Here is a 26,256-nt window from a genome sequence, read left to right as displayed (position 1 = left end):
TTATTTACTCAAATCATCCAAATACGACAAACAGAAATGCAGGTTTGTTTTTGGGGTTTTTTATTGTCGAAAAATTTGCGGTTTATTTTTTTTATCAACTCCACTCCTTCCATGCTACTGAAAAATGCATTTAAGTCAATAGTGTCACTACTTTAATTCGCTGCTCTCCAACATGTAAGAGCAAGTATGTACATTTTCTTAATGCATTACCTCTTAATATCAGTTCACAAAATGTGTAGATACTAAATTGAACAGTCAATATTCATAATACAAACTTAATTATGACTAAAACCAACTAGCTTCTATGATGATCCTTGAATTATAATGCCCACTTCAGAAAGTCAGGGTTCAAATCAAAGTCCACTGGTTTCCACTGGAAATTATGACTTTGTGGGGAAATTCATGTTCACTCATCTCATTAATATGAAAATTTCGACATTAATTGTATGGTTTGGTAGATTACTCCTATTCTGATTACAAATTACATTTATTTAATTGTAATCTATAATGTCATCTTTTAAAATACACTTTTTTTGTAATGTAATCGGATTACATTTGGATTACTGATTTTTTTTTAAATCTAATAATTTATTTTAAATGCATTAAGCACCAGTCTAACACTCCTTTAATTAAACATTAATAAACATATAATCAAACAGAAGTAGTAAAACAAAAGTGTAAAACTAACATTTTTATCCAAAATGGAAGATAATTAAATATACTTTTAATCTGAAGAGAATTGTTGTTAACTAGGAACAGGGATTGATTTTTTTTACTAAATAGTTCCTAATGAAAATCAGTAAATTATTTATTGCCATTGACTGGTAATTTAAAAATCCATCAAAAGTAACTGTAATATGATTATAAACCACTTAAAATGTATGTAATCCAGTTACAAGTACCTGACAAATGACTTCCCTATAAAGCTTCAGCTAAAATCTGTAGATATGCACCGTATAATGGATGTTATTTTGTGTGGTTAAGGTATAATTGTATAATGTATTTTAAGCATCTAGCACAATAGCAATGATGCCGCATAACGAGATACCGATATATTCTACTGTATGTGCCTTCATTGTTTTCAACTCAGCTTTGTGGTAATTACTTTTCTTTCGCTTATTCACAGAATAATTCCGTTTTTCCACACAATTCAACCAAGACAAAAGCATCGAGAGCCATCTGCAGACTTAACATAATCTGTCCATCTCTTTTGATCCCAAACAATTAGCAGGAATGTTGTCATATTTTAGAGACTCAGAGTGAATTGAAGTTGAATTGAAAAGGATTGCATTCTCTGATCTGCTATCGGAGTTGTTGTTCTTGGAGCATGCAATAGACAAAACTACAACCAGACAATTTATAAACACAAAGCGTGACAGAACACAGACATGAAACAAAAGAAAATTGAGGCAGGCTGTTGTGCCGTAATCTACAAATGCTTGAGACAGACTTCATGTGAGGAGATAAAAGAAAGAGAAAGATTTGATATATTGCCTCTTAATTGGCTCTTTTGCTGTCGGATTGTCAATTTGGACTTTATGCCTCTGGGGTCAGACTGAAGTCTAAGTCCATTTACTATTTCAAGGTTATCTGAATGACTTGTTTTGTACTCTGTCACATACAGTATGTTGAGTTCAGCAGTCTGATTTCATATTGAAAATCTGGGATATAAATTTTAACTTAAATCTAGAAATAAAAAAATAAAAAATTTGGGGGAGTTTAAAAAAACAAAACAGATCTAAATGTCATAATGTAAAATAAATTAGAAATATTTAAGATTCTGTACTATTTCTCGGTCAGTTACCAAATAAGCACATTTATGACATTGACCATATTGGCTCTTTTAGTTTTCCTCGCTTCCATTGAAGCACACAAGATCAAATCAACACTATCACATGTGAAGTCGGCATGATGTTTCCGATAGTTTCGGTACCCTAGGATCAGAGACTGTATGCCGAAACGTTGACATGCAGCATTCTTAGACATGTTTGCAGTTGTTTCAGTGTGTTTACCTTTCCACCTGGCGCGATTGGCAGGGTGTTGCATCAGTTGTGTGGGAGATTAGGTTTCATAGTCAGGCAGTAACCACATTTGAATAATCAATGATGAGCATGATTCTGAGGTTTCACTTTTCCCTCTAACATTACTTTTTACTCCACTAATGGTTAAGGTAAGTTTTGGGTTTGTGTTGGGGGATAGAATCTGTTAATATATGCTTTTCTCTTCATTGTATAACATCCTGTAAAGCTGAAAACAACTTGCTTCACTACTAGCTTTTGGCAACCTCTCCTGGACATAAATGGAGCTCACACGTACCCATATGCCCTACAACACTTACCGCTTTGGCCAATGGGGGCAGTGTTTCGACATTTCGGTCAACGTATACCTATTTTGACGAGAGAAAAGTCGGTCTACTCTTTCCGATTTCACTGTGAGATCAGACTGCTCAAATCAGGCTGGCTAACATGGATCATCGGTTTTGCACTATCAGAGTCTGAATATAGTCTAGTAAAAAATATCTAAAATAATATATATTATTTTTGATAAAGCAATGTGACATTATATTATGCATGTTTGTGGAGAAATTGTAACAACAACATTTTATTTTTAGCCCATTAAATGTATTTATTTTAAGCATAAACCTCACAAATTTAGTCAGATTTTTATAAAAAAACGAAATGTAATGTCTTATAACCTGGTGTTATAGAATAACGTAGCTATGCCCTTTTTTAAGTGGGTCTTTGTACGTATTGTGACAGTTTCCTGGTGAAATGAACACTATAGGCGCTACAACAACAATGAGTTTTATTCAATTTCACTCAAATCACAATTAAAACTATGTTTTTGCAGTTCTGCAGACTATATGCAGCTGTACCTCACACCCAGGGCCCCTGGTAAGTTTTGCGATCAGCCCTAATTATCGAACAGCATGGCAACCGTGGTGAGTGTATCTGGGCATATTTTTGAAGGATGTGAGGGAATCGTAAATCGTGTATCTGTATGTGTGTGTAGTGATGGAAACTGTTCCAATAATCCTCCCCCACGCTCAGCTGTCAACCCCGCTGGGCTCCAAAAGGCAGTCTCGGGATGGGGCCCTTGAGTCAGTGTCTGTCTGTTGGGGGCCACAGACTCCGCAAATAGCAACTCCTGTTTACAGGCTTGCGCACGCCAAGAGACACCTGCTGTCATACTGGGATGTTTTACAACCCGATTCTGGCACTTTTATTGGTAGATGATTTTTGTGGTGGTTTAGTTTTGTGCATTTATGAATGGTTACTCATTTAGACAGATGTGAGAATAAGATGAGAAAGATGTGTAAAAATACAGTATATTATGGTCTAATGTAATTTGAAAAGTATGAAAATTGTAAATCAGAATTTCCTATTTACGATTATATGGGACATTGATTTCTGACAGCCTTTCAATATGATGTCTAATGGTCTAAAACAGAAAAACTACATGAAAAACCAGTGGGGCATTTATAAAATAATTACTGCTTTTTTCTGCTCTCTCTGACATATTTTTTGTTCTTTCCACCAACCACTGAATTGCACATGCAGGATTTTGGGATATCAAAGTCAGCAAAGGCTCCACTTCCTATCCTTCACTTATACTGTCTTCAGAAATAGACTGGGGGGTACTTCTTGTTATAATGTTTAACTCGTTTTGGGAACATAGCAGGGCCAAAAAAAATAAAGGTTACTGTTTGAAACAGGCGTCAGGTGTTCAAGACATGTGTTTATGTGATATTTCCCTTTGCCAGTACCATTGCCCTCAGAGCTTAGCAGGAGGGCTGCCAGGTGCTGGTTGTGTGGGCACTGATCATGTGTTTGTGTGATTTATCTGTTTACAAGGCCTTTGTTGTTTGATCATTCTCAACCGCTCAGCCCTGTTGTTCTGCGTGTGTACAGTATTGCTAACTTAGCATGACAGCCAGTTGTGCCTTGTAAACACTGCGGCCAGCTGGGTGTGTTTGCGTGTGGGTACAGACACATTTGTTCAAGTGTTTGTCTCTCGGTACATAGGTCCTAAAGCTTTTTGCTTGTGCCCGTACATCTGCAAAGAATTTAGTTGGAAACAATATCAGCCAGGATTTATACAACCTTTTATATTTAAAGGACCCCCAACACAGACTCTTACTGTTAAATACTGTTAAATAACAATGCAAAATGTCATTGTTATTGGCTGTATACATGGAAAATAAAGAGTTTTGTGCTATTTTTTCCCCATCACTTGGCTTAGGCAGTCTCTTAATCCAAAGCTATAAAACTATGCTCGTTTTAATTTTTTTTTAGTTTTCTTTTTTTAAAAAAAAAAAGGGTGAACAAGTGAATGAATATAGCTACTTTTCATTTATAAAACTTGTGCACTTCATAGTCAAAATGGCCATCAGATGCTGAAAGTAACGTAATGTACATGGAAAAACGTTTTAAAAGGTAATGCTTTACTTGCTATTTCCAAATGGAAAATAAATTTTTTTGAAGAAATTGTGTTACTTGTAAGGCTTGTTTCACACCGCAAGCAAAAGCATAGATTAGATCAGTGGTTCTCAACCTTTTTTGAACAAACGCCCCCCTGACCTCTTCATGATCCTCTTAAAAAAAAAAAAAAAAACACTTCAGAAATACTATTACAGCCAAACAATTGCAACACTGATACCTGAAGCCTGAGTTTTTGGTAAAAAAAACCAAACACATGGATTGTTTGAAAGGTATTGCAAATGTATTTAGAAATTCAAACAAATTCAGGCTCACACACAAAATTCAAACAAATTCAGGCTCACACACAAATTTTTTTAAGATGAACCAATCACGTGAACAATAACGTAACTAACCTAAATGGCCAATGAAAAAGCAGCGGTCGTTCGCGCACTCAATTAGGCAATATATACTAGGCTTCAAATTTGAATAGCCTACAAACGGTCATTTGATTTCAAATGACGAACAAAGACGACAACAGCTCGGCCACCTGAACTGAACCGAAGAAAAAACGACGTCAAAAACAGCCACTTTTTTTAATTAATTAAGGTCATTAGTGTGAGCCCTGAGCTTGGTGACTGGCAGCCAACTTTTTAACATCAGGACACAATGATGTCAGCTTGAGCCGGAGTGCGCCTGAGGTAACCAAATTGAGACGGCTGCGGTACTTCGTCTGCATGTGCAAAGCTTGACTGAACTCCTGCTCAACAAGGTATGACGTCGGAAAAGCAAGGAGCAGAAGACGAATCCTCTTCCACAAAAGAGGGAAATGCTGACCATGCGTGGCCCACATGACACGCCAGCCACAGGTCCGAAAGATTGACTTGGCCTCCTCATCATTTTGGAGGTCGATTTGTTTGTACAGCTCCAGCTTGGCGAGGAAACTGCAGATGGTGGCCTTTGAATGGACCAGTGTCACGGCATCTCCCTGAAGCTTGAGTGACACTTCATTCATCTTCCCGAAGAAATCTACCAGGTAAAAGATGTCACCGCGACAGGACCACAGCGTGTCCCTTAGAGCTGCGTCGGCACCGGCAAGAAACTCCAGGACACTTGTGAACAACTCACACAGCCTAGCCAGACAGTTGCCCTTGGATAGCCAGCGTACCTCGGTGTGGAGCAGCAAGCGCTGAAACGCTTCATCGTTCTCCTCGCACAGCTGCCTGAAGATCCGGTCGTTCAGAGCATGGGCCTTAATTTTGTTTATGGCCCTGACAGCGATGTTCAGAGACTGGTGGAGAGAAGGACTTATATTTTTGGACACTAAATTGTGACGGTGCAACATGCAGTGCACTGTTAACACCTGCGGCACACGCTCCTTTAACAAAGTTGCGAAGCCACGGTATCTGCCAACCATAGCGGGAGCTCCATCTGTGGCACAGGCGAGGATGTTGGCGATCGGAATAGAGTTCTCCAGCAGGTAGTCACTCAGAGTCCTGAAGATCGTCTCCCCTCGTGTGTCAGTGAAGAGATATTTGGCAAACAAAACGTCCTCGGCCACATCTCTCTCAGACATATAACGCACATACGCCATCAGCAGAACATTATTATCTATTGTCGTGGTTTCATCCAGCTGGATACTGAATGGATTTTCACGCAGTGTGGCACACAACTGCTGCTCTGTATCCAGCGCCATCTCCTTTATTCTCCGAGCCACACTGTCATTGCTGAGTGGGATGGCCTGCATCACTGGCGATGGGTCTCTCTCCATGATGGTGGAGATGGCCTCTTTAATCGCTGGGATAACCAACTTCTCCCCCACTGTAAATGGCAACCCCGACTTCGCTATCAAGAGAGAGATGTTATAGGAGGCCAGTAACCCACTCTCTGTCTGGTTTACCTTCCTAGCGAACATCTTGGAGATGGACTGTTTTGAAAGTTGCTCCTTGAGGTTCTGGAAATACGCAGCATCCTTGGATGCCTTATCGGGGTGAATTTTAGTTAGGTGCTCCTTTAGACGGGACGGTTTCATTGCCTCGTTAGAGAAAACCTGCTGGCAAAGCAGGCACATCGGGAGCTGGATGTTCGTTGGTGAGGGAATAAAGCCATACCTAATGTACTCAACACTATACTGTCTGCACTTCTTCTTGTTTTCCGCCATGATGTTTAAATGTGTTTTGATATCAAAATTGTTTTAGCCTATGTAATTGTGCTTGTGTGCATTTTGATTGGACACATTAAAAACTGCGAAACTTGTGTACATTTTGATTGGACACATTCTTTCTACCACTCTAACAGCTGCGGCATTTGTTTTTAGGCGTTGCTATGGAGATCATTTGCCGGTAACTAGCCGAGTGGGTTATTAGCAACATTTAAATATGAATTCATTAATTTGCACAAACATAATTTTATTTTACATTCAAATGAACATTGTATGTGTTGTCAGATGCTTAAACGTTGTGATGAATAACAGTGAGTAACGTAGGGTGACCACCTGGCTATTGCTCTGTTGCAGGTCAGCAGACCTGATTTTCGTGGACACGAGGGAGAGAACTTAAGTTACTATTAATATACTAGGTGAATAACTGCAAAAGACATCTAATATAAAATCAATATTTATATTATTATGACTTTATTATTCCCATCGGCCAATTACACATTGCAGAGTAGAGATGCGCGGATCAGCTCTAACGTCACCCGAATCAGCTGTTAAAAACAAACTCACCATCACCAATGATTTTCTCCGATTAGATATCCGCACCCGATCATCACATTACAATTAAAATTCTCAGGGCCAGATGTACTAACGCTTTTGCGCCCACTTCAGGCGTATTTGTTTCGCAAAGTGCGCATAAAACCATGGCGAGGTATGTACGAACGGGACGCTACCGAGATGAAAGCGCAGATTGCCTGTCGCAATTGAAAATGGCAAAATGCGCTTTTAGTGTCATGCATATGCATTCATGGGATGGACAAGGGGAAAGTGGGAGTGTCACATAAATAGATGGGAGGGAAGCGTAAACTGCGCCTAATTATGCGCCTAATTATGTATTCGCGTTATGTACAGAAAAAGCCGGTGAAAGCGCGCCTCTATTTTGCACTGAAAATTCTCCGCCTCTTAAAAGCATGTGTAACTTAGGAAGCGGCTCTCCTGGCATATCCTCCTGGTGAAGTGGCAGCAGTAATCTGAGCAAGACGAAGACATAGGCTAAGGAGAAGAGCTGAAAAGATTTTTGCGCTGGCCGCCTGTTGAGTACCTCTGAGTAACGCCCCCCATTTGTGCCTGAGCGCCCCCCTCTCTGCTGCCTCGTTCACACCGCCCCCCCAACACTGTCCAAACGCCCCCTAGGGGGCGGTACCGCCCCAGTTGAGAAACGTTGGATTAGATGATTCACACTGGGCATATAAGTAGCGCATTGGAGCATAGTAAGAGCGGACGCAACAGTGAGACGCGAGTTTCGCTCTGAGCCTATTTTTTTCTACATTAAGTGTGCTGAACTGAGCAGAAAATATAGCAAAAATTCAATATACTGGAACAAACTACTCACCTATTGTTTGAAACAAGACACCTGTTGGGCTTGATACTAATTCCACATGCAGTGACAGGCACACAAACACACTTTGTATTCATTTAAATGGAATAAAACATTTATACTGAAGCTACACTTTAAGGTTTGTCTTTCCTTTAGTTTTTATTTAATTACCGTTGGCATGTAACGTGATTCCTCACCTTGTCTAAAAAAGATTTTATGACATACATTATAACAATAATATTTGTAATAATTCTCTATGGCCAACTCTTGATAATCATTTTATAATGTTTGGTAATTTTTAAAGGAAATATTAAACATAACAACCCCGAAATCACTTTATTTTCGGTTTAGAGCTACAGCTCTGTCATGCCGAAACTCGAGGCCAGCTTGAGCTTGAGTTGCGTTGTGGTTTCCATACACACTGATTTAGCGTGCAGTGGAAAAGGGGCGCAACGCAACATCCCCAACACTAGGGTTGGGAACTGACTCAAGAACCGGTTCTTGTTTAGAAGCAGTTCCATAATTTTTTTATTTATTTTTTATTTTCTCCCCTTTTCTCCCCAATTTGGAATGCCCAGTTCCCAATGTGCTCCAAGTCCTCATGGTGGCAACATTATAGTGACAATATAGTGACCACAAGGAGGATACCCCATATGACTCTCCTTTCCTTAGCAACCGGGCCAATTTGGTTGCTTAGGAGACCTGGCTGGAGTCACTCAGCAGAGGTAGTCAGAACCGGTTCTCTTCATAAATAGTTTGATTTATGAAAGAATCATTCTAATGAGCTGGTTCTTTTGAATCTACAGTGCAAAACATACAGCGCTTCCATTTATAGTCCAGTATACAAGTAATCTTTACCGGAACCATTAAGGAACCGGAACCGTAATCATAAAATTCCTTACGATTCCCATCCCTACCCAACACTGATGTTAACCATGGCTTTTGACAAAATACCTTTAAGAAATAGTCCTGGTTCAATACAAGTTAAGTTCAATCGACTGCATTTGCGGCGTGATATCGATTACCACAAAAACATAATTTCTAATTGTTCCTTCTTTTATAAAAAAAAAGATTATAAAAAATCACAATGGAAGTGAATGGGGCCAATTTTTGGCATTAATTTTCTGTTAAAACTTCTATTATTTGAATTATATGAATTTATTGAAATTGTCATACGGTTTTACGGTTTTAGGTGTTTGTCACCACAACAAAGGTGTAATATGGATGTAATTTTACACAGAAAAGCTTGATAAGCAATTTATCACGTATTGTCCCGATTTACATCTATTGTTACACCATAGCCCCTGTTTTTGCTGTTTTTAAAGAAAAGTCTAAATTAATTGTGGTAATCAACATTATGCCACAAATGCTGTCGATTGAGCTTAACTTGTATTGAACCCGAAACATTTCTTTAAATACTACAGTTATTGTCAAAACATGAAACATTTTAATGGGTGGATTTTCTTCAAATGGTGTAAGAATCATTTTACTGTTTATTATGCTTTTTTACATTAACCATAGTCACTATGATATGTTAGCAGAAACAACGGTTAGCTGCTCTGCAATACCACTCACTTTTAATTCATTGAGAGCATCCATAAAGCAACATTGGTTGTTTTTAACAATCCTCACAATGCATTATTAAATGAAGTCCGCTTTCCTTTGCTTGCATCATGAGAAATTGTACGTGAGGGGGTGTGTGCAGGCCAGTTGGAAAAACACACACATGAAAGATTGATCAGTGAGGGGTTGGATGTGCGCAGCAGGTGTGCCGGGTGATGGGAAGGTTTGGGTTTTAATGCACTACTGTGTAGACTGCAGCTCCAGCTTCAGCTTAATAAATAATGCTTTTTGTTTGAAACAGATGACAACAAACAGAACAAATGTATCAGTTTTAGTTTGAAACTGGTTTTGCTTTATGATCCTAAATTAGAAAGTACCAAAGAAAATTACTGTACTGCACAAGTACTGGTGAATAAAAGAGATTCAGATTAACACTGGACTTGTGGTAACCAAAATTGCATCATACAGAAGTAAGCAAAAATGTCTTTAAATTCAATTATTACCATGAACTGCATAGGCCCATCATTATGCTTAAATATTAAAGATGCCAAAAACACCGCAAGAAGCGGCGTAGTGGTTATTTACATAGAAAGAAAATGGAAGAAGTGTGTAAATGGATGCAAAAATGGTGGTGTAGATTTGGTCAGCTTGGCCTGTTTACTGCATCTGATGTGTCCCCTCTGCAGTGTTTATTGCTTTCTGAAGCAGCAATGCGTTTTTATTTACACTGGGTTTTTGCTCTTTTTCTATGGTGTGCTGGAAGTGTGTTGACCACAATCACATGATTTGTATGTCTGTGCAGGGATGTTAAAATAATTTTCTCACACTTGTTTTGAGTAGTGTTTGCAAAGGCATGCGTTTTGCAAAGGCATATAGTGCAACAGCACCTGCTAATTTTTTCAGCTGTATTGTGTTTTAACGGGATTGACTAAAACGGCCAGGGGCCCCACTGGTGATGGAAACAACTGAGGGAAAACCCCGGAAGGAATTCATCCACCAACCCCAGCCCCTAAGTTCAAATAATTCTGGACTCATAGCTACAATAAAAGCTAATGCCATCAATTAACCACCTCGGAGATTACAATAGGCCTGTCTTTAAAGATTTATAAGTTATCATAATTTAGAAGTCGGGTCTGTTCCAAAACCTAGTGAGCGTCCTCCGGAGGCAGCATTTTAAGACATTATATGTGCGCTCCTGACGTGAAGGCTGTTCCAAAAGGTAGGTATCTTAATTATGCTTCCTTAAGATGTCTAATTTTGGCCAGATTCTAAGGTAGCATTGTGTGTATCTTTAGCAAGGTAGGTGATCCCAGAATGCACCGTGATAAGCTCGGCGGAAAAATAAATCCACTCTGTGCTTTCTCAATTAACCTTTACATCCATTGCCATGCCCTGGATTCATTGTGACACTGTATTGCTCTACAAAGAGTGATGTACATTTGACTTTTGATGGTTTTACACTTTGTAGAAGCAACCATATCAACCAAAATATGATAAGAGGTTGTTTCTTTCAATCCTAAATTTTTTATGAACACTGTTGAACAAGTTAATCACCATTAGAAATGCAGAATGTTTGGAAACATATGGAATATTTAGTTGGCTGATGTGCTCTGTTTACTAAGTTCCATCAAATATGTTTTCATTGCTTGTGATCTTTTCGCTTTGTATGAGTATCGCGCCATAAGTGGGTGCTGGACATGCAATCATTTTTGTTAATCTGAATAAATTCAGTCCAATTGCAGATTGTACCATTCATACGTACCCTAAACTTTGCAATCCCACACAAACAGTTGTTTGCACATGCAATGCATGTATAAATGCTATAGTTTTATATAGGTATCAGTAAAGGGGAACTTGAAAGAAAGTTATCAAGAGAATTCGAAAGAGAGTTCTTGGGCAAGGTATGGATGCTGCATATAGCCACATAGCAGAAAAAAAGTCTTGCAGTTCTATTTCTAAATAGTGTTCTTTGAAAAGGAAAAAGGGGAAGCTAATAAAGCTGTTGTTCTAATAGGTTAATGATTATTGGTCTAACTATGCATTTACTGACTGAACACTGTGCTGCACTTACTGAATGCACTGCATCATTTTATTTCTCACCAACGTTAATCAAAAGATAGCAGAGGCAGAGACACAAATTGAAAAGGTGGAAGATCACGTTCAATACGTGGAACAGGTGTTGAGCAAGATGATAAAATCATGAACCAACAAGAACATAAACTACTCGACCAAGAAGGGTGATCCCGTCGGGAGAAATTAAGGATATGTCATTTTCCCGAAGGAGCGGAGGGGACGTCAATGGTGCATTTTGTAGAAAACTTCCTCGGGAAACGCTTGAGATTCCCCCGACTACTGAGCATGATACTGAGAGAGCACACCTGAAACCCTCCGGAGACAGGGAAGACAAGCCATGGTTAATAATAATCAAATTCAACTGCTACAAAACCAAAGAAGAGGTTCTGTACAAGGCCTGGGGAATGAAAACGAGAAACTAATATACTTTGATCAAGATTACCATCAGCAGTCCTGCAGAAGCATAAGAAATACTCTGAAGCGAAGCGAGTATTAAAGCACAGACAGATCTGCTTCCAGACTCGATTCCCTGCTAAACTATGAGTGTTCTTTAAGGACGAGACTCGGCTGTACCAGTCAGTGGAGGAGGCGACTGCAGACTTGAAGAACAGAGAACAGCCCGTCAGTGTTATCACACTGAGGGAGAGCCTGACTGAGCAGCTATCCCGCTCTGCCTGGGAAATGGTGAGAGGACTGAGACAGCAGGGGATGGAAGAAGAGCAAGAGAAGAATATTAGGGACAGACTGCAAACTTTCAGAAGACAGCCCTCATCCCCTCCAGAAGAGATATAAATTCAGACTTAACTTCAAAGTTTTGGTGAGCTTAACTGAACTCAAAATAGGCGGTGATGTTCTCATCTTAAGAAATACATATTGTAATGTGAATTTTCTATTACTCATTTTTACTTTATTTGTTTGCATACACCCATAGTTCCCCACCTAAATGAGAACATATACATAGGAAGAATACACAGGGAACCCCTTTCCGTGTACACTTTTTCATTTATTTTTCTGGGTGCTGGAGCAGAGGCCTTCTGCCCATTGGTAGGATAGGCTTTCCCCCACAGCTAGACGTTCCCTCTTGCTTTGCCAAGGGGAATCTACTAGAGGCCTCAACCTTGGAATTGCATCTTCTTTATTTATTTTTTTCATGTGCTTTTCTTTGTTCTTGCCTTTTCAGGGAGTAGATCGGTTAAGCTCTATTTTGCTAACTTCAGTGATATACTTATGGATAAATACAAAGTGAAATTCATTTCTTTTAATGTCAGTGGGCTGTTGAATCCAGTCAAACGTAGTAAAAATCTATCTAAAATAGCCCATGTAGTATATCTACAGGAAACCCATTTAAACGATACCGAGCATGAAAAACAAAAGAAAATTGGCTTCACTAACTTGTTTTTCTCCTCATAGAAACCAGGATATAGGAGAGAAGTCGCTATTCTCATCTCAAGCAAACTAAATTTGGAAAAAGTATTTGAAATGAGAGATAAGGAGGGCAGATATATTCTAGTAAAGGGTAAAATAGATGGGAATTCTGTTACTCTGTTGAACTTATACGCACCCCCAGGAAGTGATATCATTTTCTTTCAGAAAATCACTGATATCATGACAATGGAAACAGAAGGTGTGTTGATATGTGGGGGAGATTTAAATATACACTTACAACCAAAGTTAGACTCTTCTGGTAGAAAAACTTATGAAACAATCCCTACAGAAGAAAGTTATTAGGATGTTTGTCTAATTGACATATGGATAGACCTTTTCCCTAACAGAAGGGAAATAAAATGAACATTGCCCAGACCGTTATATCTATTCTAGACCCCGTTAATAGAGATGAACCAAAATCAATGAATGTGACAAGATGTTATCAAGGTAAAATTGAAGTCAGAAGTTTACATACACTTAGATTGAAGTCATTAAAACTCTCTTTTTTTAACCACTCCACAGATTTCATGTTAGCAAACTATAGTTTTGGCAAGTTGTTTAGGACATCTATTTTGTGCATGACATGAGTCATTTTTCCAACAATTGTTTACAGGCAGATTGTTTCACTTTTAATTGATTATATCACAATTCCAGTGGGTCAGAAGTTTACATACACTAAGTTAACTGTGCCTTTAAGCAGCTTGGAAAATTCCAGAAAATGATGTCAAGCCTTTCGACAATTAGCTTCTGATAGGGGGTGTACTGAATTAGAGGTGTACTTGTGGATGAATTTTAAGGCCTAAATTGAAACTCACTACCTCTTTGCTTGACATCATGGGAAAATCAAAAGAAATCAGCCAAGACCTCAGAAAACATTCTTGAAAGCAATTTCCAAATGACTGCAGGTACCACGTTAATCTGCACAAACAATAGTACGCAAGTATAAAGACCATGGGACCACGCTGCCATCATACCGCTCAGGAATTGTCTCCTAGAGATGAACATATTTTCATGCAAAAAGTGCAAATCAATCCCAGAACAACAGCAAATGTCCTTGCATTGTGAACAAAACTTCAGAAGTCATCATGTTCTGAAGAATCGACAAAGGCAGCCTCGAACGGTAAGCATGGCAACAATGTCGGTAATTGCCATTTTTGCTTTGTTGACAGTGGAAATTATGTTAAAAAAAGCTGGCTTCTTATGTAACTTAATTTATTTGTTACACAAAGAGAAGAATTGGAGGCAGTGTCCCAACATCCTGTCCTATTTATCCATATTAGCTCATATGCCCATTTCTCCTTCAATAACCAGGCATATCTGGATGAGAATGTGCAGTAAAGATTGGTGGGAGAAGAGATGTCCTTAAAGAGTTTACAGATGTGGAATGGAAACACAATTTTAGAATGACACAACATTCTTTTTCTGCTTCATATGATGTCATGTAAGAACATATAAGCCCTGCAGAATATAGCCTACAGTGTAGCCCCATCCAATCTGGAATTTAGAAAAGCACTGTTCACTGCAAGGTAATTTTGTATCCGATTGAGGAAGTATTCTTATTGAAAGGTTTGCAGGGCTAAAATTCTTCTATTTGAAGAATTTTGTACAATCTACACCTTTCAATCATATAGAAATGTCATTCAGATCGAGCTCAGTCCGATCGTTTGAGGTGTTTACATGAAGGTTTGCATTCTGATTAAGTCATCAGTTGGATTATTAATTGTGTTGCATGCAAACATAGCCAGTCTAGACAGAAAAATCCTTGGACCCTTGAAACTCATATCACACTTGGTTAGGAGGCTGTGTTACAATTAGCGTGATGCAGATCTATGGACAAATCAAGTCGTCAATTCTAAACATCACCATTGGTTTATCTTTCAGAATCTTACGGGCTTCTTCGGTGCTGTTGTCAGATCCTTGTTTCCAGCTTCGGTCCATCCAGTACCTGCTCGGAGAGGGGGATGGCGGAGCAACCGGCGCTGATCGCAAACACTTCTCTCTTCACGCATGTAAGCCTCTTACTAAACGCATCGCTCCAGGATTCTCTCAGCCTTCACATGCTATCATAAAAATCGACAATATGAGTTTCCCACTGGGAAATGGCACATGAATGTTAACGTAATTTAAAGACACCAATTTGAACACCAATTTCCGACATGGGAAGCCACGCCCACTGGTGATCCTTCTGAAATTGTTAAAATTGTGTCCAAAAGCAGCCTACATGCTCTTATAGCCAATGCAATCTTTGATATTCCTACTGGACCGTAATCGTTGCCTGAAACAAACATATATTAAGACATGACACTTAATCTAATAGACTAGGTTAATTAATATAACCCAAAATCAGCAATAGCACAAATTACTTGAAACGTGATTGAAATAGATTTTTACTGCAGCATTTTGGCTTAAGTGCTTCCATATCTGTTTTACACGTGTTCATTTGCAATGAGACAAATCCAAATACTGCCATTTTAAAAACTGAATGTCGCAATAGGTTCATTCATAGATCAAACGGCACGTTCACATGTGAAGGCAGGGACACACATGCTCTATTATGCTGACTCATTCTCTGTGATGTTATACAACTGCATCTAACTTCTGCATAATCATTGTGGTATTACATTCACAGTGCATTTGTCACAGAGTCGATATGCTATGTTTTACAGTCTAAATATACTCATTCCTTCTTAGAATAGCCGCCCATATCCAGTATTGTGAACGTGATCGTGTGCTCTTAAAATAGCCAGCCCATATCACCCTGCTCCTATTTCAAGCACTGATATTAAATCCATTCACTGATTCAGATACATTATAATTATAATTGGAAATAGTTTGACCTCTAAGTTAGCTGCTGAAATTGAGATATAAACACATTTGCATAATTCTGTTTCCAGTTCCAGTTCGCATATCTATTTTAATATGTTTCTACTGATTCTATTTAGATGAGACAGGCAGATAACCACCACTAACCTCCTAATCTCAGCAGATATCTTTCATCACCAATGCATGCCATCTGTAATTGCCATACAATTGTTGGAGCTATAGCCTAGCGGTTAGCATAAGTGTTCCAGACACATTGATGACCCCATTAAATAGCTTGAGAACATCCTGTGCTGATGTTGTTCTTATTGAAACTGGAAGTGTGGGTGAGACATATCGATTGTTTGCTTTTTTATAGCAAATAGGCTTTAGTTTCACAGCCATGAACCATGATTTGCTGCTTGCTAGTTGATTGTACATGGAATTGGGTGGAGGGACATTCTTATTCATTCATAGAAAGCATTTGATTGGACAAAATGAAAGCCAGTATTATTGGTCTGTTTTCATGGAAGAGACTGTATATTTTAAGTGTTAGTATATTTTAGTATATAAGTATATTTTGTGTATTAGGGATGTGCCCGGAGCAAATACCTTATTCAGAAAAGAACGAATTATGAATTCAAAACAAAGAAACGGATGCATCCGAATAACATAAAAAATATTTGTATTGAATATTTTTTAAATCCCCACATAAATACAAAAAACATCATCAATTTATCTATAGCATTTCAAGATGAATGAAAGGAAAGGATATACATTGCTGTTAAACACATAACAATGCTCAAAACTCACAAACAAATTAGCATAATTAGGGGCAAAAATCTATCCCATTGCCATCCCGTGTTAAGACGCCACCAAGAGGAGGCCACATTGAATTGATTTTACAGAGACGTGAGATTTATTGGATCTACACATTTCAAACCTTAGCGCCAATGGGACTTAATGATGAAGTCTTGTTTAATGTGATGCTTTAGATATACTCTATGCTGTATATACTGTATGTACTGATTCTGCACACCCGGCCCATAATCGAGGGATAAGGGCCGACTGGAGACAGCAGTTGCGACAGAGAGAGAGATTTACGGGCAGCTGCCCGACACCTGTGTGTGTGTTTGTCTTTTTGGTTCAGTTTTATATTAAACTATTATTTATATTGTCACGCCAGTTCTCGCCTCCTCCTTTCACTTTAATCACTTTACACTGGTGCCGAAACCCCTGGAAGGGGGAGGGATGCGCCGTAGTGGAGTTCTCGCAGCTACCATCCACCCCAACGGAGCAGACGCGGCCATACCCTGGAGGGGAGACCCCTACATCCACCAAAAAGGAGGCGGGCCTTTCGTCCGCCATCTGCCAGATGTCTGCCTCCGATCCGCCTGGGGAGGCGCGGCTGTCGTCCATTAGAGGATGGAGGAGTGGTCGAGTACCAAGCTACGGCGTATCGGAGAACCAGCGAGTACGTGTTTTTTCTCTCTCTTTCTCTCTCTCTCTCCCTCTCTCTCCCACTGCCACTCCATGTTGGCCTTTCCCCTCTCTTTTTAAATGTTTTGTTAATTTGGCACGATCGGAATGTAGGTGCCACATTTTCTTTTTTTTTTTTTCACACCACTTGTTCCCTCCCCTGATCCAGGTAGACGGGGATGACCTGCCGGCTGATGGGGCGCAAGGCATGGGGTGTACGTCATGCCGGGGGCTCCCCAGCCTGAGAGAACGGGGGAGGATTGTGTCAGGGTGGAGGGCGGAGCCGGGTCGTGATTCCGCACAACCGGCCCTTAATCAAGCTGATTAGCCCGACAGGGATATCGCCGCCTCCTTTCCCTTTAATCCCTTTACAGTATATGTGCTTGTGTATATGCAGTATGTGATGTATATGTTTCCCTTTTCTGTATTTATAATTTATAGAGGTCCATTATTTAATTAATTGTCATTGGTTATATTACGCTACGGTCATCAGATGCGCTGATTTGTTATGACATATTTTAAATTTGGTGCAATTGCTATTGTTTTTAAATGCTTAATGTAGGTCGTGTGACCAAAACGTTGCCATAAATACATTATGAAATACTCTTTGCAAGCTAAGATAGTGTGCAGGATTTTTTATTTATTATGTTTCAATAAATTAATGTAATTTAAAAAAATTATAACCGATACAATCTCTGTTAATACTAGACATGATTTGTGTGTCAGTAGGTGAAATTATTAATAATACTTGCATTGTCTACAGTTTAATGGCGTGTACAAAATGTGGAGAAACACATTTTCCAAGAGTGTGTCACTGCCATAGAAATATGCCTGATATTCAACAAGGACACAATGCTTAATGCACAAAAGAACACAAGACAATTCTTCTATCCTTGTAATTCATTACATACAGTCCATTTACACTACCAACTTCTTCTTATAAATGTGATGTCTTTGTTTATATTGCTGGTGCTTGACAGGGAATGGACTGCATACACTGCAGAAAAAGAACCTCCGAATTAAATTGCTCTTGACCCAGCTCATAAGCGTTTTGTGCTTAATTTTGTCAAACCATACCCATTGACTGTGCGCTTATTACTTATTGCATAACACTGCACTTGGCGCTAGTGCTCTTAAAATAGGGTCCATGTGCTTAAAGCCAAAATAGGTTTAAAAAAAAGTGTCTGCTGTAGCTACTAAATTTGATACAATCCCTTTACAAAAATTAACTAAAATAAAAGATTATGATTTATTATAGCAATATCCAACTGTAAGGCACATCTTTGAGTCTCTTATTGCTTTTATCCAATTTTCAAACAGTTGCAAAAAAATTTTAGAAGACACGAATTTTCAATGATTGTGAAAATTGGATATTAATGGAATAAATGTAATCTGGATTGGTAAATTAGATTACACAATTCAAATACTTTTAATATGATTACTTTTATGTATGTAATTGGAATACAGTTACTTTTTTGGATTACATATTATATATTGATTAGCCAACATATTACATATTAGTCTTGAATTTCAAATAATCACAGAAGGGCGCGTGGTGATGGGACTCAGGGACTGACAAATAGCAACGTTTTGATATTGATCTCATGTTTAATAATGTGTTATGAAATGAGGGCTAAATTGGTACTTAATATACTATATGTAACCCAAAAGTAATAGATAATATGTCATCCAAATGTAATGTAATACAAAATTTAGATTACCTAAAAGGTGTAATCTAATATATTACATAGCTGATTACAGTTTTACGTAATCAGTGCTACATAAGTTATTTGCCCAACACTATTTACTAATAATAGCAAGCACAATGAACAGTTCTTCAACTATTATATTTCAGTAGCGTAACTGTAGGCTGTTTATGGTAGCATGCTAGCAACTTGGCGTATATTGAATTAAATTAATGTTCGATCACGTGTCCATATACCGGCTATTTTCCAGCGCCTTCAAACATGACACATCCAAACAGAGTCAAATTTCCCTTTTGTAATGTCATTTGTTTTATATTTTGAATTGAAGAATCTTTGCCCCTGACATAAGGAAAATCCTTTCCAACTGCATTGCAGTAGCAATCGATCTCATCATCACTGAAGCTTAAGCCTACTCTCTAACTGTATAGACCATCCACCCCGGTCTACCACCACTGTACTCTAAAAATTACTTGATAAATTATTTACACAGAGTGGATGCATTTCCATCCACAAAATGACCACAATTCTAAACTGCTTCACTTAGAGAGCGAGCCAGGCATGAGAGCAGGGTCTTTGGGTATGCAAACACAACACTGAGAGTTTGTTTACTCTCTGTTTGTAGGGAAAGCCTTTTTTGATACTCTATAAAATCAAAGATATAGGCATATTACAATAATGTTTAGCCCTCAAAAGTTCCAGTAGTGTGAAGTGCACTTGAATAAATGTTGTAACTGGAAGTATGCCTTCTTAAAGTCTACCTTAAAGAAGCAGTTCAGCCAAAGAGGAAAATATACTCACCCTAATGGTGTACCAAACCCAAATTACCTTCTATATCAATATTTGATGAAATAGACCCCCAAATAATAATAATCATTAAATATTTAATATCAAAATAATATTTATTCACATGCAGCTTCTCAGCTGGGCTCTCTCTCCCCTCACTGGCGCCTGGCTCACTCTTAAATCTGTCTCCAACTCTCACTGCAATGACACACAGCTGTTAGAGACAATCATTGCCAGGTTATGATCCTTACCGTTCTCATCTCCCTATCCCGCTCTCCATGCACAAGCTCCCAGGAGGTAGTCCCGAAGGTTGAGGACCACCTACTTGATGGCTAGACATTCCTTCTCAACTGTGCTGTACCTTGCCTCTCTCTCTGAAAGCTTCAGGCTGATGTACAGCACTGGGCGCTCCTCCTCCTCGACCACCTGGTACAACAAGGCTCCTAAATCCCAGTCGGTCTGTAGGGAGAGAAAATCAGGAGCATGTAACAATGGCCTGCCACAAAGCACAACTTTCACCAGCATAAAAGCCTGGTGGCATGGCATACCACCACCCCTGTGGTTGTTTTGATATGGTGTTTTGTGAGGTTCGTACAACCGAGAGTGAGAACATGTCCGAGAATTATTTTTGCAACCGGATACGTCCATGACTTGCGACGGTGAAAGGTGGTCTCCACAAGTGACCGGGTGCCCCAACTGACTTGTAAGTTCACCTCCGGGCGGAGGTCTTCCGTCTCCATAACAACCATCGCCAAAGCCATGGGAACCACCTCCCTCCACGGTTTTAATAGGTTGAGTTTGTAAATTTGCCATGCTCCGCCCCTCTCCATTCATTTAACCTCATTATCGACTTCCCTGACTTGCTGTGTGACCTCAATGGGCCCTTGCCACATTGCGAGTAATTTAGAGTTTGATGTGGGAAGTAATTCAAGGACGTCATCTCCCTGTGTAAATTCCCGTAGCCGAGCTCCCTGTTATACAGCCGGGACTGATATTCTTGAGCCTATAGCAAATTCTCCTGTGATAGTTGCCCCAATGTGTGGAGTTTTGCTCTCAGGTCAAGAACTTATTTAATTTTTGCTGTTTCAAGGTCTCTCCACACAATTTTCCCTCAATAATTCAAATGGGGAGAACCTCTTGGAGGCTTGTGGGACCTCTCGATCTGCAAATAACAGGGGTTCAAGCCATTTATCCCAATTCTGAGCATCTTTGTGCACAAACTTACGAATCATGTTTTTCAGGGTTTGATTGAACCGCTCGACCAAGCTGTGGGTGATATGCGCTTGTTGTAATTCTAACAGCTCGCGTAGTGTACGTGACATGAAATTAGTGCCTTGATCAGTGAGGATTTATTTCTGAGGGATATGATTCTGAAGAGTGCCTTCGCAACACTACGTGCTGAAATGTTGCATAGAGGCACTGCTTCCGGATATCACGTTGCGTAATCCACTAGAAGCAACACAAAGCAATCACCACATGCTGTCCACTCTAATGGCCCGACGAGATCCATACCAATTCTTTTGAAGGGGAGCTCGATCAAAGGAAGTGGGTGCAACTGCGCTCTTGGGGTGTCCTCTGTATTCTTCATCTTACATTCACGGCAGGCTGCACAACACTTGCAAATATCTCTGTGAATGCCCGGCCAATAGAAATGGGCCATAAGAAGGTTTCAAGTTTTTTTCTCGCCCTAAGTGACCTGCAATCGGATTATTATGATCCGTCTGGAATAACATTTCCCGACGTCTCTTCAGTATCAACAATTGGGTTGTATCCTCTTTTGTCTGAGCGTCCTGCGTCACTCAATACAACTGATCATTTATAATAGAGAAATACGGATGTGAGAGTGCGATGTCTGTCTGAAGACGTTGACCATCAATTGCATTCACTAGGTGGAAGGTGTGCCTCATCTCGTGTCTGCTCCAGAGGGAAATCCCCGGCGGGGAATTCAAGACTTGCAGATGCAGAGCTGATGTAGATGGCCCTGGCTCCACCTTCCCAGCCAGCACATCATAAATCCTGCAACGAGACGCTTTGCTACAGGACCCATCCACAAAAATTTCCCTTAATTAAGTGTTAAATGCTGGCCAATTCATACACAATATTAGCAGATGGGTGAGGGGACTAACCACAGCCTCAACACTGATTTTCCTCGGAATTTAATCGTCCCGGTCACAACAGGATCATTGTGAATATGACCATGCACACACCTCATCTTCACCATGTGACTAGCACCCAAAGCCTCATCTTGAACCAGGCATTGATGGATAGAGGTTTGGTTGCAACCCGAATCCACCAAGGCCTGGTTTTGTACCCCCCTTAATATTTGCAGGTATGGGGGTATATCCCTGCTCTATCGGGGGCAGTCTGCAATGTGTCGGGGACCCGAACCAATGTCTCCACCACCATCACCGGGCATTGATCCTGGAAATGCTGGGGCTCCCCTCTGCTCCAGCAAACCGGCCCAAACTTCACATCCATGGCAGGGGAACCACCAACCTGGGAGTGAGAGCGGTTAGGGAGTGGGGAAATAGAAGGAATGGACAAACTCCAAAGCCAGGGAATCTGCTTTGGGGGAGAACTCCCCGTTTCTGTGGCGTGGGAACATGATGGGAGGAGGAGGAGGGGGGGGGGGTAGAGAGAGAAGAGAGAGATGATGACAAGGGCTCGCTGACACTCGGATAGGCTGCCATGTGATCCTCTGCCAACTGGATGGTATCGGGCGATTGCAGTGGACCCACTCTGCAGTTTCCTTTGGCAGAGGAGAGATGAATTGCTCCAACACCATCAGATTGATCACAGATCAGCGTTGCACATCTCCCTGGCCCGTACCCACTTCCGGCAGGCATCACGGAGCAGCTGGGCATATACAAACGGGTGGCCGACCACAGTGAGCGTGAGGGAGCGAAATCGCTGGCGGTATTGTTCTGGAGTGTGACCAACACTTTGTTATGTAACATTCTTCAGGGCTCTCCATTCTCCACTCGGATGTCTGCGGGGAGTTGCTGAGCCACAAGCTGGGCTTCCCCGGACAGAAGCGGAAGCAGCCGAATCACCCACACAGCTTTCGCCATCTGGAGGCTGTCACGGTCTGTTCAAAGAGCCCACAAAAGCCTTTAGGTCGTCCAGGGACCCCATCTTGGCCAAAATGAGCTGGGACATTGTCATCACTGCCTCCACTGTAACAGACAGGTCTTTTGAGGTTCAGAGAATGAGCAAGCGGGAGAGGGCATTTCCAACATAGGAAAGTCTTTTCATTCGCTTCAGAGCACAACAGTACAGCTTCATACACACAGACTCAAGGTGCTTCAATAGAAAAGAAAGATGGCAACAGCCAACACACATGCATCATCTCAACTGGGCTCTCTCTCTCTCTCCTCTCCCCTCACTGGTTTCTGGCTCGCTCTTAAATCCGACACTCCAACTCTCACTGCAATGGCACACAGCTGTTAGAGACAATCATTGCCAGGTGATGATCCTTACCATTCTCATCTCTCATGCTATGATGATTAATTAATCCAGTTAAATGCATATGTAAATAGTTGTTGAGAAAGCCCTTCAAATAACAATAATTCAATTTCTAATGATTAAATAATTATAAATGGTTATATTTAAATAATTATAAATAAAATATAGATATTATAAAAAAGAATTCTGATAATTATAATGCATTGCATTATTGTGGCAGACGAGTAAAACACTGATAAGACGATTACAACATTGGCATTAGAATTCAATTTGTTGTTTATTTCCATATTATTGAACATAAGTCTACCATTGGCCTACACAATCTACAGCAATCCGTTTAGCAAGTGAATTGAGTTAGTCCACGATTAGTTGAATTGCTCCAATGGTAGAAATATTACTTATTACGGTCAAGAGACATGATTAATTGCTCAACTTTCGCCTCACGCTCACACCGCGCCTCGCAACTTTCGTACCGCACCTCGCAGTGCAAAGCAGGTGTTCAAATTGTAGCTGTCTTGCCGCTGCAATCATGTTACAAAGTTCTGAGCTCTATCTGTACTTGGCGGGCATATTCTACTGCTGTGCTACATTGATAAAATGCTTGGCACAGGTATCAGCATAATGCTTCCGACCATATGTTTTCCCGACAGTCAATGCATGCGACATTAGCACCCTTTACACGAACTATGGTTTATGCAAAGGGTCGTATTACGTGTTAACAGCATTTTTTTTAAAAATGTGCGTTAACTTCGACAGCACTAATATATATATATATATATATACATTTAATACATGCCACAAAATATATATAATAATGCTCATTTAATATATAACAATCAAATTAATTATTCAAATTGTCAATAATGAAAATTGTGGCAGATGAGTAATACATTGATTATATGGTAACACTTCACAATAAGGTTCCATTGGTTAACATTAGTTAACAATAGTTAACATGAACTAACAATGAACAATACTTATTAAGCATTTATTAATCTTAGTTAATGTTAACTCCAACATATACTAATACAGTTTTAAAATGAAAAGTTTTATTAGTTAATATTGGTTAATGCACTATGGACTAATAATGAACCATTCTATTTTATTTTTATTTTAACAATTCCAGTTCATGATACATCATGCATTAACTAATGTTAACTTGTGAAGTGTTACAGATTATACAAAACAAAAACTCTTTAGAAGTCAGTATATTTTATTTTCATATTGTATTTTCATCATATTGAGCATATCACACTGCAATCAATTTAATTTGCAATTGAGTTCTGCAACTTTGTGGTCTGTAAACTTTGTCTTTTCTAAGAGGATGCATTATTTGCATTCTGTCTGTGCACATGCTTCAGATGGACGCTGTATCTTTGGGGCTCTATCGCATTTAACTGCCTTTCATCATCTTTGCCCATAAATGTTTTATTTTTGTGATGCTGTGTCTAGTTGAATATAGTTTTAAACTTAAAAAATATATGCACATAGCTGCAAATTGGTTGAACAGCTGTCGGCTTGTTGCCTGCACAGCTGCACAATACCTGTGATTCATTGAGTTATGATGCAATATAATTATCCCATTTAATTAAATCGGCAGCCTTACCAATAATCTTTCCCTACTCCGAAGCTGTAAAATGTACCACAAAAGTAATATGGAAAACAAACTTTGAAGCATTTATGCAAAAAGCCATTAGTTTTCACGTCTTCTTGTGACCAGTCATCATGGACATCAATGACATCATATTTGTTTTGACAGCTACAACCAAGGAGTTGTTGAGGGGAAGATTTTCATTGAAAAACGAATTTTGCCTGTTTGTCACACAAAGCTATTGCATGGCTTTAGAAGAGTTGGATTGTAGTGCACACGTCGTATGGATCACTTTTCCGATACTTTCAAAGTACTTTTTTGTCATTTATTGAGCTTGACAACCCCATTCCCTTTCAGTTCCATTTATATCGAGAAGAAGAAAAAAAAGTCGCCAGGTCAGTACTAGGCAAGTGGAAAAAAAGACAGTCATATGCAGGTAAATCTTGTGAACAATGTCTTTATCTCTTGGTCTTTATCATGGAAAGCTCTTCATTCAAATCCCATTTTCTTCACACCATGAGGCCCATTTATGTTTTTTGGGGACAGCGTGGTGTGAATCTCCAGGCTTACAAGGAAGAAGCAGGTCTCTCTTGTAGTCATGGGGACGGAGGTCGCCATGGACACCACATCCGGTCTCAGTTCATGTCCGTCTCTTCTGTGTTTTTCCACCACTAAAGTGGGTCAGGGGTATCAGAATCCATTTCCGAGATCATATTGGTTGGGAATCATCCTTGGGTCTTTTTCAACCTGTGGCTCAAAGTCCCAGGGGAATCACCAACATCTGAACCCAGCTGAGCAGCAATACATGGTTCGCCAATGTGAACGGGGACACTTGTAGCCGCAGGACTTGCTTTCAGAAAGCTGCAATCAGATATTAGATTGCACATTTGTTTCTCCTTCAAGGGTTTAGACTAAAAATAGAAACACAATGGTAATCTTCTTAATTGCATACTACCATAATACTTGTACTATTCTAGACGTATGCAGGTTTACTGTGCCATTGCTAATACTTGCAGATGTTTGTGTTGTTGTTTTCCCAACAAAAAGTTAAAGTGGCTGACATGGACTGGAGATTTAGTTTTTTTTACCAATGTTTTCTGAAAGGAGGGTAATTTGGGGTTGAAACAATTATAAATAGATTTATCAATATAATTATGCATTAAGTAAAAAAAAAAAAGTGAAAAATTCAGATTAGATTACCTAAAAAGTGTTATCTAAAATTTATAGTACTAATTAAAATTGTAGTACCAATTGCAATTACAATTTTTGTAATTTGTAATCAGTAATAGATTACATTTCAGAATAATCTACCCAACACTTTTTACTAATTAGTTAACTAACTAACTAACTTAACTAAGTGGATGGAAAGTGAAATTGAGGAAATAGGAAAAACCTATAAATGAAACAAATAGATATTGTTT

The 26,256-nt window shown here is 39.5% G+C and overlaps 1 protein-coding gene across 1 annotated transcript in view; it reads left to right on the top strand.

The window, feature by feature from the left end:
- The window catches only part of LOC127639360 (E3 ubiquitin-protein ligase RNF123-like), a 176,008-nt gene that overhangs the window by 111,435 nt on the left and 38,317 nt on the right, over nucleotides 1-26,256 (top strand). The window contains exon 36 of the mRNA XM_052121316.1: nucleotides 14,894-15,021. Coding sequence (XP_051977276.1) covers nucleotides 14,894-15,021 — 128 coding nt within the window. The remainder of the gene's footprint in view (nucleotides 1-14,893; nucleotides 15,022-26,256) is intronic.

The sequence above is a fragment of the Xyrauchen texanus genome, chromosome 48, assembly GCF_025860055.1.
Source record: "Xyrauchen texanus isolate HMW12.3.18 chromosome 48, RBS_HiC_50CHRs, whole genome shotgun sequence".
Classification (NCBI taxonomy): Eukaryota; Metazoa; Chordata; class Actinopteri; order Cypriniformes; family Catostomidae; genus Xyrauchen; species Xyrauchen texanus.
This window is presented reverse-complemented; position numbering and strand designations above follow the sequence as displayed.